This window comes from Passer montanus, unplaced genomic scaffold, assembly GCF_014805655.1.
Source record: "Passer montanus isolate IOZ18808 unplaced genomic scaffold, ASM1480565v1 scaffold21, whole genome shotgun sequence".
Taxonomy (NCBI): Eukaryota; Metazoa; Chordata; class Aves; order Passeriformes; family Passeridae; genus Passer; species Passer montanus.
In genome coordinates, this window is record NW_024366703.1 from 6,783,767 (window position 1) to 6,804,747 (window position 20,981).

The following is a 20,981-nucleotide window of genomic DNA, read 5'->3' on the forward strand; positions in this document are numbered from 1 at the left end:
CAGCAGGAAAGCTCACAGACAGCCCCTTTCACCCGGAGATGCCCAGGGAGCCAGGGCAAAGCTCTCATGTTTCACTTGGCACCACAGCCCCATCCCAGCCGGCTTCCCAAATGATGCGAGGAATTCTAACAGGGCCACGGCACCGTGAAATATTGATGGGATTAGCGCGGATCAGCTCTCCCGGCCGCGCTGCGCCCGCCCCGCGCCCAGGAGACGGCGACCTGAGCACACCCGGGTTGCAGCAGCGCTGCCTGCTCCCTGCCAGAGACACCTGCCCAGCCCCGCCAGCCCTCAGCCTCCCTGGAGGGACACGCAGACCCCGCAGAGCACACGAGGACAAGGTTTAGGGTGCTTCATGCGTGACACCGTGCCTCAAGTGCCTCAAGGGCTGCTGGGGAGGAACCATTGTCTGGCTTGGCTGTAGCTCAGCACCAATAGTTACCCTGGGCCCTAAGGGACCCTCAGCCTGCCTGCAGTCCCAAAACATGCCACCCCCCAGCCCTCTTGCCCCCTCTCAGGCTTATCTGGCACAACCAAAACATTAGTGTGTGTCCCACGCACAGGGGTGTCCAGGGTGACTGTCAGAAACCCCCACAATCCCCACTGCTCTATGTCCCCTCTATGTCCCTACCAAACCCAGGTTTGGTCAGGCAGAGGATTTCATTATGGATCACAGAGGTGTAAATACAAACAACTTAGCAGGATCAAATAGCAGCCAGGATTAAATAAGAAATACACTGGCAGGGTGCACACCACGGGAGCAGCGTGTCACAAAGGGCTCTGTTTTGGGACTGCAGCACTGACAGGGCATTGGTGCTTATCAAACCCATGGGGCTGACCAGGATCCCCAGCCTTTGGCAGGAAACTGCTTCCTAAGGCAGGCCTGGCTTCTGCTCAGCAGTACCTGCAGTCTGTCTTTCCCTTGCCCCAGGTAAGAAAACTGAGATAAAACTCCAGATCTGGGATTTGGTTTGCCAGCCTCTGTAGTCCGAGAGGCAGCAGGCATCCAACCATTTCAAGCTCCTCTCCAGACTGGTTTAAAAGCCAGCTGGGAGTTACAAAATCACGGTGTTCCAGCCGCTGGGGCTTTATGAAACCCACAAAGGAGTTGTGAAACCCAGGCTGAGGCCATGCCAGCCCACACCGCAGAGAGAGGCTTGTTATAAAGTCAAAACCACCAGCGGAAAAACGGGTACTTTCCCCTTTTGACATGAGAAAGTAACAAGCAAAACAGCCTTTCTCCAGGCCCCTGCATCCCTCAGCTACGCTGTGAGACCTGCACTGCTGCTTTACCTGCCTCCTTGGAAAAAAAGCCCAGTGGGGAGCACACCAGCCCCACGGCACAGGGGAGTCTTGCTGCTCCAGCTCCCACCACCTCATCAGGCTCCTTTGTCCCCCACAGGAGCAGCCTGCCCAGATTCCAGGCTGGCAGATCCGTGTGGAGCAGAGGAGCAGAAAAGGCCACATGGTGTTGCCTGGACTCCGACAGCAGCACTTGGGGCTGCCCAGCAGCTGAGTACACACTCACCAGGCCTGGCTTTGTTTCTTGAGAGCGTCAGGGACTCATCAAGCCAAGTGTGATGCTCCACAGATTAGCCCCGGGAAAAAAAAGTATTCCAATGGGCACAGAGCATGAAAGGCTTGGGAGCCTCTTCCCTTCAAGTCATTGAGCAAACTTTCCAAACCACTGTTTCTTCAGGCTAAGAGCCAGCGAGGAAAATTACAATTGCAGAAGAATTTGTCTGAGAAAGTAATAAGGAGATGGAAAAAGGCAGGGGCAGACCAGAAGAGCCAGCCTGTGCTGCAGCCCCTCCAGCCCAAGGCTCAGCTTCAGGGAGGGATGGGACTTTTCCCCCCAGCTCAGTGCAGCACAGAGCTGCTGCCTCCACTTCCTGCAAGATCACATGCTGCATTTCTCCTCCCATGAACGCTTGGCAGGGGAAATTGGGATGTTCTGCCCAAGGCCATTTGTTGATGAAGGCTGCCAGGTGCCGGCAGCCCCAGCCGCAGAGCCAAGCGCCGTGCCAGGGCAGATTTTCTCAAGGGAGAAGCAGCTGAGTCACAGCAGCCTCCGACCCGTTCCCACAAGCCCGGCTGCAAGAGACGCACGGGAGTTCACGGAGGACAGGCGCTCACACAGCGAGCTGGCAGGTCTGGTTTGCTCGTCTGCAAACCTCTCCAAGCCAGCGGAAAGCATCTCCCTGGCTCCGGATCTGTCGGCAGCGTGCCCTCCGGGAAGGGCTGGTGAGGCTGCGGGAGGGCAGGGTGCTGACCTGCCTTTCAACCAGGCAGAGCTGCTTTGGGATGCTCCTGCAGCGTGGGGGGAAACGCCAGCAGGGAGTTCCATTGGGAATGGAGTTTTGGAGCTCATTGTGGGGTCTTGTCGCAGCTCTGGGGCAGGAGCAGGACAAAGGGGGCTGCAGGCAGGGAAGAGACAGAGGCATAGCTCCAGGAGAGGTGACTTGCTGGGCTGGACATTGAGAGCCTCTCTGCCCATCACCCAGCTGCTCCCAGTAAAAGCAGGCAGCTCCAGCCTGGCCAGGGAGCACAGGGCTGTCTCTGTTTCTCTCTCTGTTTATCTGTTTCTGCAGTGGCCCCTGTGTTTCCCCCTGCATGGCAGGTGAGGTCCCTGCCACACACTGCCTAGAGCAGTAACAAAAACACCTGGGGCTGCATGAGGGATGGGAGAAGACTGGTGGTTGCTAAAATCTGCCCTTTTGGGGTGAGCCAACCTGCACCCCCCAGAACTGAGGCCAGGAAGGTGTTATGGCCCCAGCATCCACCTTTGGGCCAAGCCACCAGACAGGATCCGTGTCCCCATGGCGTCACCTTTTTGCTCTCTGTGTCACTGTGCCCAAGCAAGCTCTGTCCCAGCCCTGCCGCCTCCAGCCAAATGCTTGGATGACCCGTGGGCATCCAACCCCTCCTTCCCAGGCACCAAACCCCTACACTGCTGCCTCTGCCACCAAAGAAGAAACACAGCAGTGCAGTAAATAACCCCCCCACAGCAGAGCACTGGCAAGCAGAGCCGGGCACATCCATCACTCTCGCAGTTTTTCTTCAGCTCTGACACTTTGATAGGGGCGAGGGGGTGGGGAAGGAAAGGAGCTTCCAAAATTTATGAGCTAGGATTTAAAAATACAGTCTCCCAGAAGCACTGCAAAAGCCAGAGATGGTGAAGGCGAGTGGCTCAGAAGTTGCCTTTAGAAACGAATGCAAAAGCTGTGCCTGCCTTGCAAAGAGGGACCCGAGAGACCTGCATGGCTGATGTCACAAACCTGGCCCCGGTGGGATCATTTTGCAAGTCACAGCTCTCCGTGCTGAGCATTACAAGTGAAGTGAAAGGTGGAGGTAACAAATGATGGGCTAAAATCCCTCCAGCACAAACAGTAATGTCACCCTCAGTGCAGACAGGATTTGGACTCTCACCTTCAATCCCCCAGAGTTTCTCCTCTACATCCCTGACCTTCCACTGGTACATGCATAGCCAGCCTCCCAGCCCTTTTGGAAACAGATCCCCTTTATGCAAAGGAAAGAGCTGTAAATTTAGCTGAAAACATCTCTGCCACAGGGAACCACGTATCAAATAATAAAGCCAAATGAATGTCAGGAAGAGCAACCACAATATTGGAGTCCTTGGTCTTTACAGATGGACTGTCCCTCAGCAGGGTGCTGCAGAATGAACAGCTGAAAAACGTTACCCTGTCATTAAAAACATCTAAAAGTAATTTAGGCTGAGTGACAATGATGCTCAAAGCAAGTTGTTTGTCTGCAGAGATAAAATGAGCTATTTCAAGCTTGCCTTTTGTTGTAGTTTTCTGTTGAAGTCAGAAAGGACTGAAAAATGCTGAGCTGACAGCCTTGCCAGCAGAGCCCTGGTGCTGTGGGGAGCATCACCATGAGCTGCTCTGATTCCCCCTGCCATCACTCTCCCATATTCCTTGGAAGGATGCTCAGAATGGTTTGGGAAGATGGTCCCCGGGGCCACCACAGCATCTCTGCTGCATTACAGTGCCATTTATGATGATGCTTTTGCTATGGAAACATCTCCCTCCTAACAACAGATCTGTCAGCACGTGTCCCAAAAGCAGACCAGCATTCATTACATGGTAATTTTTGCTTCCCTGTGATGGAGGCGAGCGACTTATCCTTCCCATGCTTTTCTTAAAAAAATCTCTAAAAACTAAAAAAACAACGAAACCGAACAGCACGAATATCTGGGTTCACCCATCAACAGCATGGCATGAGCCCAGGGTTCCTCTCAAATCTCCTCGTAAGCGTATTTTTGGTGGGCTCTTCGGACACACAGAGCACTTCAAATGCCCAGTGTTAAATATTTCAGGTGAAACATAACTCTTCTAAGTGCAGCCAGCCTTACTCTGAAGCTTCAATTCAGTGAAATTTCCCAGCAGCCTTCAGGAATTGATTTGCTTCTTACTGGTACCTTCTCTCTGTGCTGTTCAACTGAGTTAATGTATTCCAAAACCTGATTTTTTTTTCCTCCCCCTACATAATCAGATTTTTGGAGGCTGCAGTGAGATGCCTTACAAGCAGTTTTTGTCCTTAGGTGTTTTCTGAGCAGGCTGCATCCATCACGTCCTGGTGCTTTAGCACATCTCTGTAGGAACGGTTCGTTAGAGAGTCAATTCCTTTGATTCATGTTCCTGCATATCCATATAGCTAATTTACCTTTATTAAAAGAAAAGGAAAAAAAAAAAAGAAAGAAGAGGAGCTATTAAGAAGGCCAGTGTCAAGGGCAGCAGAGCAAGTGCTGGAGGGCTGGGTTAATGAGCTGCGTGGCTGCTGCTGTCCAAGTGCCCAGGCTGGCTGGAGCCAGGAGCTGCTGCCCCAGCAAAGCTGACTCAGTCCCTTGCTGGGCATTCACAGGCTGCAGGGCCTGCACCCCCCTTTGCAGTACTCCTTATGCTTTGGGGTCCATGGTTAAACTCTCTTGCTCCTGCCTCCCCTCTGGTATTTTCCAGAGGAGGGGCCCTGTGTGTGTTCAGCTTGGGCCCAGCCCCCTGCCCAGCCCAAGCTGCATCCCTGTGCTTTGGGGAGAAGGTGGAACATGACTATGGATATATGGATTTGCCCTCACATCACAGGGAGATCACTGTTCAGCCCCGTGGGCCACACAAGGATGCTGTCCCCCTGCTGCCTGTGCCAGCAAGGTCACTGAGCTGTGCCCTGGCAAGGACACTTCCAAGGAGAGGGAGCAGGGATTTGCAAGACGCTCGTCATGATCATTTATTCTTGTCATTTCTGACCCTCAGGGTAGGAAGAACATCAGAGCACTGCAGGCACAAAACAACAAGCTTTGTAGGTCATATCAGCGTGTAAAGTACCATTAGGAACCACAGCACGAAGCATGAATAATGCTTCCTTTATTCCATCATCTACCTCAACGCCCTTTAAATAAATGCAAATGGGTTTTTGTGGATGAAGTTTGTACGAGACGCCTGCTCGGGGACTCAGAGCTGAAATGGAGCTGGAGCAGTAATTTTGCTCTCCCTCCTGACAAGTCAGAGTGTCCTCAGCACTATCTGATAGGCTTAGTGACAGTCCAAGCCAACCCAGGCAAAAGAGCCAGGAGCACACTGTAAATCTTCCTCGCAGAGATTTATGCTCTACCCATTAAACCAGAACCACAAAACACATGTCCTTCCATCCTGCCCTCCTCTGAAGGACACCAAGGGAGGAAAAATCTTTGAAGGACTCCAAGCCTGGAAAGGGACCTTCAGGAGCCAATCACATCATTTCTGAAAAGCCACTAACAGTCAGCCTTGACGGCTTAAATCCTAAAATCCTTTCAGCAAATTATGACCTCGATTACTAAAAATGATCAGATAAGGCAAAGGCAGAGAGGGATGCGCAGTGAGTCATCGCCCCCAAGCACTTGAACACCCTTTGGTCTCAGCCGGAGTGGGGTGAGGTTGCCCCCAAGAGGCAAATCTGACACAGCAAGTAGAGAGGGAAAATGCTGAATTGTGCTCTAGAGGTACCACATAGGAAGGATTTTTTTTTTTTTAATCTCCTCATTGCTCTTCTTTGTACTTCTCCCTAGCTGCAAACATCTATGGATGGGGTGGGAGGGGAGAGGAAGGAGGTCAGCTCTGGCATGTGGTTGGCTGTGTTCTGCTGGAGTTCCTGAACCACACAACTCGTTTTCCTAGTCTCACTCACAGGGTCATTAGAAAGATCAAAAAATGTCACTGAGTTTTCTTCAGCCAAATAAACAGTTGACCCCATACACCTCACTAGGCTCCTTCAGAGCAAGGGCTGGCCCCACCTTCAACAGCAACTTCTGCCTCAGGAGTGGATGGAGAGACAGAACGGTGGACACGATGGACTGTTTGGAAACTGAGAGATGACATGAAACCCCTCAGCTGTTCACCTAAAGCATACAGGCACTAACACCACACTGGACCAGATCCTAGCACCTTGCAGGGGGTGAAGGAACAGGACAGACAGCTGGGATATCTCCCCAGCACGTGCTCCACCCTCCAGGGATCCGCAGCCTGAAGCTTTCATTTCACAGACCCGCACTGCATTTTTCTGCCATAAAATGCTCTTTGAACCTCTAAGCTTTCAGCATCCACAACATCCTGAGGCAAGCAGTTCCCCAGCTCCTGTCTCCTTTTGTTTGCTTTGAGCTTTCCTGCTAATAAAAGAACTATGGAGTCTGAAGCTGTATCACGGAGCGCCATTGAATGGCTTCTCCTTATTTGCCCTTTTTCAGGCCGTTTGATTGTTGAGCTCTCCATCTTACTTTCCAACATTACAACTATTTCAGAGAAACACAGCCGACTTAGGGCCACTGCAATTTATTCCTGCCCTTTACACACACGCACAGAGACTCCCTCACAAAGGGCTAAACCTGTGACATAACCACGGGTTTAACCATTCCTGCTTTTCAAGAGGACACGGTTTAAACACCCAAGCCCCCAGGGTACTCACTGCTCCTGCAGCAGGCTCCTTGAGGGTCCCCCTGTCCTGCTCAGCCGGAGAACATTCCCGCATCCCCAGCACGAGCCCCTGCCGCAGCACCTCAGCTCACTGTCAGCTCCAAACTGGAAGCGTCATCTCCAAAATTACTGTTGCGCTGGCTCCTGCCAGACTCTTAATTAGAGGAAGGCTGACACAGTTTCTCAGCAAACGGCGTTCGCATACTGCGGGAAAAAACAGAATGAGGGCAAGAGGAAAAATGGGCTAATCAGAGAAAATCAACTGGAGGGAAAAACACGTTGCGTTGTGCAAACCTCACCATAACAATGCTGGAGCACAAAATACCGGGGGGAAAAAAATGGGTTAGTACACAGGGGAGGCAGGCAGCGCTTCACAAAGGTGAAGGAGAGCTGATATGCAGTGCAGCAGCTCAGCATCCTCACCTGGCAGGCCTCTCCCCACAGCCCGGTTAGGGCAAAGGGGACAAGCTCAGTTTCCAGCATGCAGATCAATGTGTCTGAGAGCCTGAGCGATGTGTCTGCAGAGCCCACGGCTGCTCTGCATGATTTACACCGCCTTTATAAAAGCCTGCAGTGTGAATAAAGCATGAAACTGAATGCCTTGCCCCCCTCTCCCCACCACTGCCCCTGGCAGCTTGAAGCTATTGTTTTTACTTCAGCTGCAGCCTGGCGGTCAGTCCGGGGAGGAAGGGGACCCTCTGCTCCTGCATCTGCTCCAAGAGCCAGGAGTTTCACCAAGCCTCGGCAGAGGAGAGCCTGAAACCCAGAGGCAAAGCCCCGGAGCCTGCGTGCCCAGCCCCAGCTCAGAGCACCCACTGCTCGGGTGAAGGACTCGCCCCTTTTGTAGCACAAAAGCAGCAGAAATCCATTTACCCTTTCTGCTCCTCTCTGCGAGAGGGAAGGAGCGTCGCTCGGCCGGCTTCAGGCAGCTTCAGCAGCAAATGCAAACCCAAAGGGAAGCACTGGGACAAGGGTGTGTGAAAATGGCCCCTTCATCCACCCCTGCACTCCATGCAGGCCAAACCTGCCTTGAAAAGTTTCAGGTTTTCCCCCAGGCTGATGGCAAAGGCGCTTTGATGACAATGAAGGGAACAATTCCAGTGGAGTTTCCATCCCCTCCCCTGTGACCTCCCTACAGGGAGGTGGCAGGAAAGCTGAAGGAGGTGAAGCATTAGCAGCATCTCACCACACAGAGACAAGCGAGGCATTAAAAAAGTACAACAATATATCCAAATGCCACTTAAAAGCAGCCTTAAAGTACAGGACTGGCTTTCTCCAAAGGGATCAAAATATCAAGATGGAAGACGCAAATGTTTTTCTTCGCTCACCACCCAGCCTTGCTTTTGATACCAGATAAAATACTCGCTTTCAAATTCCTGACTGCAAAGGGGAGGAAGCACTGGCTGAAAAAAGCATCAGTCAGGCAAAACTAAAAGCGTCTCTGCAAAGAGAAGCCCTTCGAGGAATTTACTTTTCCTAGGATCCTTCCCACCAGCAGCCCACGCCATTCCCCAGCACTGAAAGCCCTTTTCAACACATGATAAGAAGGGGCCCTGCCAGTAAAGCTGGCAAAATATCCACAAGCCAAAACATGAAGGTATTTCACAGCCTGGGGGGAATATGGGGAAAACGGCAATTAAAGGAATTCTGATAAGTTAAACCACAAGGAATAAACTAAATCCACTAATGATTGTCTGACCTCTCTGGGCAGCTCCTTTGGAGCTCCTAAGCAGCTGCTCAGGCTCCTACAAGCTCATCAAACCTCTTCCCTGCTCAAAGTCAGCTGGTCCCAAGAGCCTTTTCTCACTTTCTGGATACAAAAAGAAGCACTAATATGCCAGTGGAACAGCTGCTCCTCTGGCAGAGGGCAGTGTTTCCCACTGGGAAACTTTAGGCAAGAAGCAGTTTTCCAAAAGCTCACAAACCCAAGGAATAGGACTCCAGAAAAATTAGGAGGGTAACCACCAGCAGAAACCTTTCTGATTTGGCCTTCTCAGTAAAACAAAAAGTCACATCCACCACAAACCAGTGCAAGACAAAGCAACAAAACACCAAAACACAAACCCCAAGCCAGGGACTGTGCTATACACACAGCTCTCCTGGGAAAGAAAACAAACAGAAGACCAGCATTAGTACTGGAGCTCCAGTATTGCTGCTAGTGACAGGATGAGCAGAGGAACCCAGCTCCCTGGAAGCACTTGCCTGACTCTCCACTGCAGCACAGTCTGTTGCAGCCCCTGTGCTGGTGCTGGACAGTGCTGAGCACAGACACTCTCAGGGAGACAGACCTGGCTTCCTGTGCTCAGGAAACAAGCACAGCAATTGTATTCTGACACACTTGCCAGTCTCCTATATGTGAATCAACCCGCAGTATTAAGTCCTTTTCCACACTGAAGTCCTACCTCTAAAATGTCTTTGCAGCCACCTAACCAGATCCTCCACCAATAACAACAACACATTTCAGTCACCTCCTTTTCCCAAAGACATTCTCAACTAAATCATTATCTTGGGGACTTCAGAGAGTTCCTGCAGCTGCTGCATCAATGAAAGGTCCTACTGACCTTCAGCCAGACCTACCTGCACATCATTAATCACTTCTGAAATCCCCATCCGTTATCAAGTTCCATAACAGGAACAGTGAGAATATGGGATGCACAAATAGTTTCACTGCCAGGTTTCTTCAACTTTAAAACCAGAAGTGTTTGTGTTATTTTAAGCCATAGAGAGGCTTGTCAGAAAATTTAAAAATAAATAAATAAAAGGCAAGGAGCTACAAAATTGTATTTTACAACCAGACTTTAATTTTTTTCTGTTATTACTGCAATAAAGTGCACCTACTTCCACATGAAATGTGATAATCGGGTTCTTAATATAGCCAACAGAGTATCAAAAGATAGACCTCAAGTGCAAAATGCTTCTCTGAAGACATCCAAAGCAGTTAAGACCTTTAGTGTGCAACAACCTTTTGCAGGAAAAGGGAACAGCCTTTCCCAGTGCCTGTAAGTCCTGGCTGAGGGACAGCAAATGAGTTGGCAAAACACAAGGGCAGCAGGTTTGCTATTTCACTGCCAGGACCCTCTTGTAAAAACCCTGCAGTGAAGCTTGGCAATCATCTCTGTAAGGATTCTGATGAGCACCAGTTTAACCCACACCTCGACTTCAGCTCTTGAGGAATTACTCCTCAGCTACAAAACAGATGGAAGAGAAGTCCAGACCAAGCAGGAGTGGGGGAAGAGGGAAAGTGCTGGCACAGGCATTAAGCAGGAAAACACAGGCCTGGCTGAGCTGAGAATGATTTCAGGACTGTCTCCACCTATAATGAGCTAATCAGCTGTGAACCCACGAATTGTAACATGTGCCATAAGAATAAAATAGGACCTGTGGCCATTTGTTTTTTGTGAAACAAAGCCCATTTTGTCCGGGGATATTTAACTAAAAAGGAGTGTCTGGTTTTATTTTTTCATTGTTCTGTTAAATGAAAGAAAATATCAAAGTGGTTATTTTGTGTGGAAAAACCCTCAGCAGTTTCAACATGCTTTGAACTGCAGTACAAAAGCTGTTCATCTAAACTCCTCCCCTTTTCTTCAAAATATACAGGCCAGCAATGACAACTTTACACAGTAAGAAAATATGTACACATTAAATACAGTAAACATTCCACATTTTTTTACCTTTATACAATATTAGTGAAAAAAATAAAAACATTAATAAAATTACATACAATATATCCAACAAAGTAAGCAACTGTTACGAGGGGGAAGGCAGATGAGCTATCAAAGAGTAGAAGATGACATTGACATAACAATGTAATACTTGAAAGAAAAAACATTTAGTATGAATTTGCAAATCTAATAGATTTCCTCTTAGATGTGTCCATTCTATAGCAGTTTTTATATGTAATACACATAATTAAATTTGAAGGTTTTGTAGTTGGCAGGTTTTTAAGCCTTATTTTACATTCTTATCATAGAGAATTTCATACAAGACAGGGTAATCTACAAGAATTAAAATAAAACAGTATTATAAAATACACATGTTGATGTTATTAAAAATCTCTCTTATTATGGGAATCCCCATTGGTGCTTCTACCCAATAACTGAACTTTTTCTTCCTATTACATCCATTCTACAGACAAACCACAGTGTAAGATTTAAGTGTAGCATTTGTACAGAGATCACAAAAGGAGATCACACTTTCCTTTGATTATTTCATAAACAGCTCCTGGAGCTTTGAGCACATATTTTCTGTGCAGCAGGACTCCACACCAAGGAATTCAGCCATCACGTGGCTTTCACAGTCTCTACAAAGGTGAGCCAAATGGTGTTCTCTAATCTCCACTGAGATGATATTTTATTCTCCATTTAAAGAAGGTTCAACTGCTGTATTTTGTATTTTTAAGAGACACTGGATGTTCATACCAATTCTGCTTTGCAGATTACCATGATTCAGCCCACATCTGAACCACTTCCTCACCTGCTCACAACAGGGGAGGTCTAACACTCCTCCTGAACTCTCATTTCATGTCACAGGGTAGTTCTTTCCCAGCCAACCTAAAACAATGCTTGCAGGCATGTGCTGGCAAGAAAATAAATACTTTCTGTTATCAAATAGGTCTTGTGATTAACAAGGGAAACAAGAAAACTTCCCTCAGCATTCAATACAGTAAAATATTTCTAGCCAGTTCTGATAGGGCTATAGGAATGGCTGGGTTTTTTTTCAGTTGATCCACTTCAATTTCTCAGAAGTAGAGCACTTGTAGTAAAAAACAATGTTAGTCAAATCAGATTCTCATGTGTCTAGAGCTTGTGTGAATCAAGCTCAAGTTCTAACTCAGGTGACTGATTTCTTCTGTTCCAAACAAGGTGAAGCTCCATTCATTTTACATCCTCCTTGATTTCAGTTTCTGCTATTTTCCCTTAACTAGGCAAGATTTCATGAATCTGGCTCCCAGAAGTCATGCAGTTTTCCCTAAAGGGTAAAAACAAATTAGTATACAAGTCAGAAATCCAGTGTCAGAAGAAATGGTAGAGTAGGCAAGTGCTTAGCTTGGGAGCACCACAATGTGCTGGAAAAAGTCCCTGGAATTTTATTCTGAAACACTTGTCAGTTTCCCATATGTGAATCAACCCCAAACACCCCCAAAAAAACAATACTGAAAGACCACCTCGTTATCAGCTTTCATTAATTGCTAAGCAGATTCTGTAGCTGTGTGTCACTCCTTGCTCTACAACTTGAAATATCACACACACTACACAGAACTTTTTTTTTGCACATTGTTGGGAGGAATTAACAGTCTTTAAAAAGAGTTAATTACACAGTTTTTAACTGGAATCAATACTAGGCATAATGTATAATTTAAATTTTATGTAAATTATATTCTACATTACTGGAAAGCTAAGCTTTTATAGGAGGGATAGCTTTATGTTCCCAGACAGGAGCCACTCAGGTGGTCTGATCACATTACAACAGAAACCTTACAAGCCAAGGCTGGAAGAAAGAGCTCTGAACTTGGAGTATCAGCAGAAATTATCCACCTATTCTGCCAAGGCCAGCTAGGTGTCACAAAGGCAAATATTTCTGAGACTTATCATGGCATTATTTACTACTGGATACTTTTACAAATATGAGAGGCTTTGCCTAACTGTGGCATGAAATTTGACACATTCAAAGGGGGAGGAGTTGTTGAGAGCCCTTAAACATATGTGAATAAAGCCCTGGACTCAAGAAGTCTCAAAGCTACACCGTGCCAGACCACAGCAGGATGTGCCTCACTGCATTCCTGCCCCAATTTCCTTGTGGAAGCATCTGCTAATGGCTGTAATCAGAGACAGGCCCTGTGACTCGACTCAGGAGTGGGATTTCAGTGTATTACACACACCTTTACAGAAACAGAGCTTTTAACAATGGAGAGGAGATCTGCTTTTATTGAAGCCAGCAAAGTAAGCAATCAAATTAAAATCCATTCTAATACATCTAAGTGTATTCCACAGCCATGCCATTTATATAGAAAAAGAAAATCTCTTGAAAAGATTTGCCATTTTCAAGTGCTAAAAACTGAGTTAAATGCACCCTGCAACGAGGGAAGAGAAGTTTCATTACAGTACCTGAGTGAGCCGAGTGGTTTGTATCACATCCTGCCATTTCCCATATATCCTAGCAGCCAAGCCTTTTACCTGCAAATTCACACTGATTAATTTAGTCATTTTTGTTTAAAAAAGACAAAAATCATACCCTGTGTTCCCCTCACAGCTTCAAACTCAAAAACAAACAGATAACCCAGCATACAAGGTTTACTGGAAAGGAAAAATTTAATTGTCACAAAGTATCATTACCTCAGCCTCAGATCCCTGTAACTCCTGACTCTGAATTGAAAGTCATGCACTCCACAAACATTGGAGGCACATGACTCCTCAGGCTGAATGTTTGGAATCCCCACGCAAACCTCTGCCCTCCAAACACCACCTCATCCCTGGGAAATGAGGTTTGTCACAAGGCTGGCTGTACCTAGAACAGGTGCAACTGTGGCCACAAAAGCCAACAATGCAGCACTGGCTGCTTCTGAAACAAATTCTTTGTACATAAAACCGTGCTTTTTCATAATCAATCACAAGCAGGTGTTCAATCCAAGCCTTTCACACTGAGATTTGCTTCATCTGCTGTGTTGACACCCAGGACAGTGGCATTCTCTAGAAGTTGCTGCAGTATTACACAAATGAAGCACTGGAGAAACCAGAGTAAGATTTTCCCCTCTCAGTGCAAAGGCAAATAGAAACAGAAGTGAAAGCAACCAGAGATACAACACTCAAGGCAAGAGCAATTAACTTGCTAAAAGGATCCATGCTCCTCTACTCTGTCTGAGTAAGAAAAGAAAAATGTTTTTGAGAGGTAAGGGAGCATACAACTGCAAATGTCTGATTTAAAGCTGGGGCTGGTGACTTTGTCACTGAGCTGACTTGGTTTGTAGCATGCAAAGCATGAAGGTCACAAAATTAGGACTACCAAATGTAAGGCTCACAGACAAAACAAACAAAAGGCAGCTGTCCAAGCTTGATGCCACAACACAAACAGCTGGCTTACATCCAAAGCATTTTTAATCAATTCATTCATTTGAAAAATAAAATGGAGAGTCGTGCAAGACTGTACCCTGCCCTGCAGGTAGGCTCTGCTCTTACAGCTGGAGTCAGCTACCAGTGACTGCCACAAAGAGAAACAGAGCAACTCTGTGGGCCTAAGTATGGAGATGCCTGGCTGAAGGGATGATCAGTCACATTTCAGGGCTGTTAAGAGTCCCATTGTTAGCATAAGGAGTATTTTCAGTGAATTAAAATGGGCATGTGTTTATTCTCATGCAAAGATATGATGTAGATAGAAAAAACAGGAAAAAACCCCCAAGCCCGTGAAGAACTCCTAGAATATCCAGGGCTGAGATGAGGGAACAACATGCATCACAAACACTAAAAACCAGCCCAAAACCAAAACAAAATAGAAAAGTCAAGTTTTGCACCTTACCTTAGACCGATAAAACATTCTTGCATCTTCCCTAATATCACCTTTCACGTGCTTATCTAAGGCACGACAAAGCTTCAGCAAGTGTTGCTAAATAAAGACAAAAGTGTACAGCTATTAAATCCTCCACGTCAAAACTGCAGGCTTTATTCAAATATTATATCCATTTAAAAATTACATGCTTCAGTGTGAATTTTTCTCAGAAATACACAGTTAAGAAAAGGAAAAGAAAGAAAACAAGATCACATCACAAGATCCTCTATCTGTTGCTGGCATGCTCCTGGTAAAGCAGGTCTAAGAGTTTTTTAAAGCAGCTTCAAAGTATAGCAGAGCTATACAACACAAATTCTAAAGTTTCTACTAACTAATTTGCAAATCCTTTCTGTCCCCCAAAATAGCAAACACAGTGCAGTGCCAATCACATCTTTTATCAGCAAAAAATTTCTCAAGTTACAACAGCTGAAAATAACCTTTTAAGTAATGATGACTCAGGTAATTTCTTTTGTAGGAATTGGCTGAGCAGGTAAAATACATCCAATGTTTTATGAGCTGATCTTTTATTTTCTCCAAATTCCTGATTACTTTAATAAAGCAGTTTTGCACTTCAGGATCTCCTGACAATGACTCCCAAGGTCTTTCACATTCTGTTAATTTCTTCATAAAATTCCTGTTTTCAATCTCTCACTGAACAGCTGCCAAGAGACTCCTCTCTGCAGAACATGTAAGACATGCTGAAATTCTATTTATAAACATTTGCTGGTTTCCCAAGGCCACCACAATTTATCCTCTCTAACTGGAAGAGGGGCAGAAATGAAATAATTAAGATTGATTTTGCACAAGTCTAGCCTGCACAATATTCAGCCATACCTCTCTTGCCACTTGATGGCTAACAGGTCAGTGACTAATAAAGTATTTCTTCCTTAAGAAATTGAGACATTAAAAAACAACTGAAAATACCAAGTTCTCCACAAATCTAAGTAATATACAGAGACATCTAAGCATCCAAATGTAGCCAAACATTACTGGTTTATGTGTCTCAAACAGTCCCCGTGACAGATTCTTAAAAGCCAAGAGTGATTCCACAGGGCACAAGGTTTACACAGACACCTTGCAGCAAGCAAATCCCAGCAAATGATCACAGAAATCTGAATAGAAATACTGAAAGACTAAGCAGACAGAATTTCTTAGACGATATTCACATCACATGGCAAAAAGTAATTGCCACTACAGAGAAGAGCTACAGTCCTGCCTTCACTTGCTGCACTCCAGCACAGGAAACTGAAATGTGCTGGAAAATATTTTACTGGATATCTTTGAAATGGTTTTCTCCTAGACTGAAAAATTTCAAATCTACTTCCAAAGTTGATAGATCATTTGACTTAGAATTTCTGTGTTAAGTTTATCTCCAGATACTTTCTGAGAAAGACTAACACAACAAATGCCTGCTCTTTCTCAGCCTTATTTCTGAAGGTAGCTCCATTCACAGAAACACAGAAGAGAGTTTTCTCTGCAGTAAACACACAGAAGTTCTTCTGCATTTACCCTGCCCAGAACAAAAGCTTCCCCCTGTGCTCTTACACACTGGTGATCTTCCATCACATGATAGCTCTTACCAAAACAGACTAAATGTGCATGATAAACAACATTTTAAAATCCAAAGGTCTAGCTACTAAAGTTACTTACCCTTTGACTAGAATTTACAACATCAAGGAAACTGGCTTCACTGACTAGATGAAGGAGGACATAGATTAGGTAGTATACCTGGAGAGAAATCAAGAGAGCTTTAGCAGTGAAAGCACCATTATTTTAACTCTTCACATCCAGACAGAAAACCATCTCTGCTTTCTGGAATGAATCCTCCAACAGCCAGGCCTATGGATAAATAAATCCATGTATCTGCCTAAATAACTAATTTGAATCAGCATATTCACATATTAGAAACATTTTAAACCGTATTATACTGGTTTAAATAACCTAAGTAACCCATAAAAATGTGGTTTTACAAACTGATAATTAAATTCAGCAGTTGGCTTTATCTTCCCATCATCTACCCCCAAATCAAAACACTTGCTGAGAGATTCCATGATAACCCCTTGAATAACCAAAACAATATTCCATTTTTGGATGGATGGAAATACTAAATCCTTATAACACTTGTTTGAGAGAAGATATTGATAAAAGATTCACAAATCTTTTTCTGAAGCCTGAAAGTGAAGGTTTGGCTCAGCACCAAACAGTTTTCTCTGATTGCATCAGAAAAGAGGGAAGATTGTCCTCTGATTACAGAAGTAGAGACTCAAGACTTCCTTGTGACTTCAGAAAATCTGACCACTTCCCTGTTTGTAAAACAGCCCGATACACGTTCCTCCATGATATGCTCCTTTCCTTCCCCCATGACTATAACCAAAATTAGTAATATGTTAAAGATGAACAGTTACAAAACAGTGTATTCACAGTTCCACACACAGAACTGTTAAAAAGTAAAAGAAATACACCCAAATTGTATAAAATATATATTATTATATATAGAAAGATGAATAAAAAACAAAGGCAAAAAAGCACTATTGGCTATATACCTCATGCTCCAGTTCTGCATGAACTTCATCATCTTTGTGCTCATTCTGCCCTTTTCTCATCTCTCTCATCTTCTTCAGTAGATAAGAAGGTTTCATACACACCAGAAAGTGATGCAGAAGACACATCTACAGATACAAGCATTAACAAATTGGACTGATTTACTAACAACAGAAATTGGAAACTGAGTGCCACTACAATATTACTTATCCATTGGAACAAGAACAGAAAAGGGATTTTTAATTAAAAAGGAAGTTTTCATGCTTTGAGTAATTTTTGACTATTAAAGATTTCAGTGTTCATACTCTTTCCCAATAAAAGATCAAACCTATGAAAACAGTGTGTCTCCACATGATTACAAAAGGAAGACTCAAAGAAGTGTAGACCTCTTTCCAATGTCTAAAACTAACATTTAGGCATATAAACAAACACAAGCTGCAGAACATGCAGATTACACACATGTGCAAATACACTTTTAACACTAATCTAAACAGAAAATCATTAATTGGTCATTTGGCAACGTTCTTGAGAACAGGCTTACAATATTAAAACATAAAACACAAGCATACAATATTTATGTTTTCTGACCTTCCAAATGCTACAAAGACAACACGTGTAAGCATACCTGCTTGTCACTGTCATCAGGTATTTCTACATGCTTTCTATGAAGAAATTTTGCAATTATCACTAGGCTAAGGCGCCTCTTTACTTCCCTGAAAAACAAAAAAATTATTTCCCTTAGAATTTTTTTAACCCAGAGTTTCTACAAAGTACGTGAGGCTATGCATGTCCTCCTAAGACATGAACCTGCTTGCAACCATTAAACTGGATTTTCTGAATATAGGTGCTATATAAACCAGTAAGTAGGCTAGTAGAACAGAAGTACCCTTAATCTCATTGTAGCTCAGCTTCTGCACAAGTAAACAATATTAGATACTTTTCTCCAAGCCTGCAGTTAATGACCTAACTAATTCTGCTCACTCAGCTACATCATCATTTACTAATTTCAAAGATACAGAATTCAGAATAATGTTTAGAAGCAGACATAAATCACCCAAAGAAAATTTAAAGTTTGGTCACTCAGACAAGAATTAGAGTGATGGATGTCAGAACCAGAAGCTAAGCCTTCCTTTGCTCCAGTGTACCAAGAACCCCCAGCCCAGAAACCACACAGAAGATTTAACAACCCTTTTTCACAGAAGAAGTGATCAGGAAGCTACACGTGCACACCAGGGGCTGCACATACATCTGTAACACATGAGCAAACAAATCCCCTTTTTTTTTAGGTGTGATTGCTCAGGCTTTGAGGTGACACAAATGATCCAGCTGTGAATGAGGTGTGTGTGTCTGACATTACCGTCCACGCGCGGCGCAGCCGGGCACGAGCTGGACGAGCCACAGGAGGTTGTGGGGGTTGCTGGAGAGCTCACTCACTGACAGGCACAGCTCAGGCATCTTCAAAAGAACAACAAAACACCCTGAAACTGAAGAAGGGCTGTTTGCTGTATTTGCAAAGGAGCACACACCTACTCCCTAGAAACACAGGCAGCATAAGTGATAAAAGGAACCGATCTGACAAGAGATGAAGTACATTAAAAATTGTCTGTGCTGCACCAGCACAATTTAAGGTAGGGTAGTTGAGATCAGAATGTTTTTAATGACAGCTTACCAGTATAGCGAAATAATTTCTTCATTGTTTCAGATTGCCATTTTAAACATACAACTATTTTAGGGCACATAATCTTAAGATAAACTTGTAGAAGAGGACAGGCAACTCAATGTCATGCAACAAAACCCTCTCAGTATACCCACCCACTTCCTAGATCTCACACAAATGTAAAGCTTTGAATTTTTCGTATTATTATATGTACTATTATTGAAAATTCTATATTACATTTTCAGCCAATACTTTTCTGATATGTCAAAAAAAAGAAAATGTCAAAACAGAAGCTGCAGTTTCACAAATCTAGTACAATAAATGTATGAAGTTACCTTTGTATCCCAGTCTTTTATATTCATCAGCAGCTTGAAAAAAAGGCACTGAAAATCTATCAGAAAAGGTTTTAACTGTTTCTCCAAGCTTATTTTAAATAGCAATATCAGCAGCAGCCATATTTCTTGGTCAGTATATCCATCGTGAATTACTGATGTACAGAAAACTAGAAACTGGAAAAGAAATACAAAGCATTAAAATATGGAATTATTTTATCTTATTTTGAAGCATGATGAGAACTTAAGTTTTCCACATTCACATTAAAATGTACCTCAAGTGATCTAGTACTTTGGCAACACTTGTCTACTAACATGTCCCCATCTCCCAGTAACACCACCCTTTTTTCTGCTAGAGACTCATTTTTTTGAGCAATGGCAATATTGCCCAGACACTACTGGAGCAGAAAAGATCTTTCTTTACTACATAACATAATCCTCCTTTAATTGAAGGAAAGGCCAAAAGATTTTCTAAACACTCCAGTAATACTGAAAACTGAAATCAGTGGATAGTTTCTTCTATGTGAGGGAGCCAAAATTTCTATGAAGTGCCACAGCTTTGAAAGGGAGGCAGAAAAACTCTGCAGTTGTGAGTGAAGCCAATAGAAGTCAAGAAACTGAAGTTTGCAAAATGCCTGCAATAAACTCTGCTGAATGTGAAGCTGAAGTCTCAGGATAGCATCTACTCAAACACATGCTCAGGATTAGATTGCAAACGCTATCCTGCCTCCCAAAAGAAAACAAACACAAAAAAAACCCCAACTCACAAAAACCTTGGAGTTTTCTCACCTTAATCACATTAATTAAGTTGTTTTCCAGTAGACTGGGCAATGCTGGACTGGCAGTGGCCTCATCTCCTCTTAGCTGTTGTTGACTCACTGATTCCTGCACCTGACTTCTAATAGAAGAAACATAATCTGAGCCAAAAATGAACAATTCAGAAGCCCACAAAGGCTTATTGGCATTAAACTGAAGAAAAAAAAACAACTGCGTGTATCAAAATGCCTTCAAATCAAAATAATCCTCAGTTCCAGAGCATCTAACACACACATCTAACTCAGCTTGCAGGCAATTACTTTGCCCACCTATTTAGCCAGTATTCCTGCAAACCTTCATTGGAAAGATGCAGGACAAAGGACAAGGCTCTGGTTTGCTGAATCCTTACCTAGAAGGCATTGTTTGAATTCCAGGATTATTTATTCTTACTAAGACCTGAGCCAAGAACTTATAGAGTATGGGAAAGGAAATAAATTTCTGATTCTACATTCTAAGCAAAAACCTTGCTTTCACACAATCTATGCAAAAAAAAAAAAAATCAAAAGGACAACACTTACAAAATATCATGCTCAGTGAAGGGGGGTTGAAGATGTTGCAATGGAAAGAGAGATCTGAACCCAACACCCATATTGACAAAAACAGTTGATATATCAGCTATTGAAGGAATCCATGGTTTAAGCTGCTCATCACTGATGGAAGCTACAAAAAAAAAAAGACATGCAATGGATTAGTTTAAATTTAGTTCTTAGCATTAGTTCCTTTTAAGGGAAACAAATAAGCTTAGCAGTTTGCATCAATTCTACCAGCTCTCATCTCAGAGGAGTCAGAACATTAAACAGTAAGCTTATTTTCAGAACAAGGAGGGAGGAAAAAAGTCTAATACAGTATTTTACACTAGGGAAACATCTTGCCTACATAACAGGTCAATTACTTTCAAGTTGCACCCATTTTCTGTCATAGTTCTCTTTCATCACAAACAGCAAAACAAGCAACAAGGCAATATTTTTGTCTAAGAGAACACTAAATTACTGCCTGTGTAGGCAAAGGTAAGAAGGTGTTATCACAGTGGGACTAGAAGAGAAGCTAAGTAAGATTTGAAAACAAGCAAGGTTTCTGGAACAGAAGTGGTAAACAAGGAACTCCCAGCCTTAATTGTTTGAATGCTCATTC

The 20,981-nt window shown here is 44.2% G+C and overlaps 1 protein-coding gene across 2 annotated transcripts in view; it reads right to left on the minus strand.

The window, feature by feature from the left end:
* Positions 1-9,743: 9,743 nt before the first annotated feature.
* SLF2 (SMC5-SMC6 complex localization factor 2) overlaps positions 9,744-20,981 on the minus strand; it is a 65,902-nt gene continuing 54,664 nt past the window's right edge. For both annotated transcript variants that reach the window (XM_039709245.1, XM_039709246.1), the window contains 10 exons: positions 20,369-20,510; positions 19,824-19,932; positions 19,038-19,211; positions 18,403-18,500; positions 17,671-17,758; positions 17,048-17,173; positions 16,155-16,232; positions 14,475-14,561; positions 13,070-13,138; positions 9,744-11,933 (listed from right to left, as the gene is read on the minus strand). In XM_039709245.1, the coding sequence (XP_039565179.1) occupies positions 11,898-11,933; positions 13,070-13,138; positions 14,475-14,561; positions 16,155-16,232; positions 17,048-17,173; positions 17,671-17,758; positions 18,403-18,500; positions 19,038-19,211; positions 19,824-19,932; positions 20,369-20,510 (1,007 nt within the window). In that variant the 3' untranslated portion in view covers positions 9,744-11,897. The remainder of the gene's footprint in view (positions 11,934-13,069; positions 13,139-14,474; positions 14,562-16,154; positions 16,233-17,047; positions 17,174-17,670; positions 17,759-18,402; positions 18,501-19,037; positions 19,212-19,823; positions 19,933-20,368; positions 20,511-20,981) is intronic.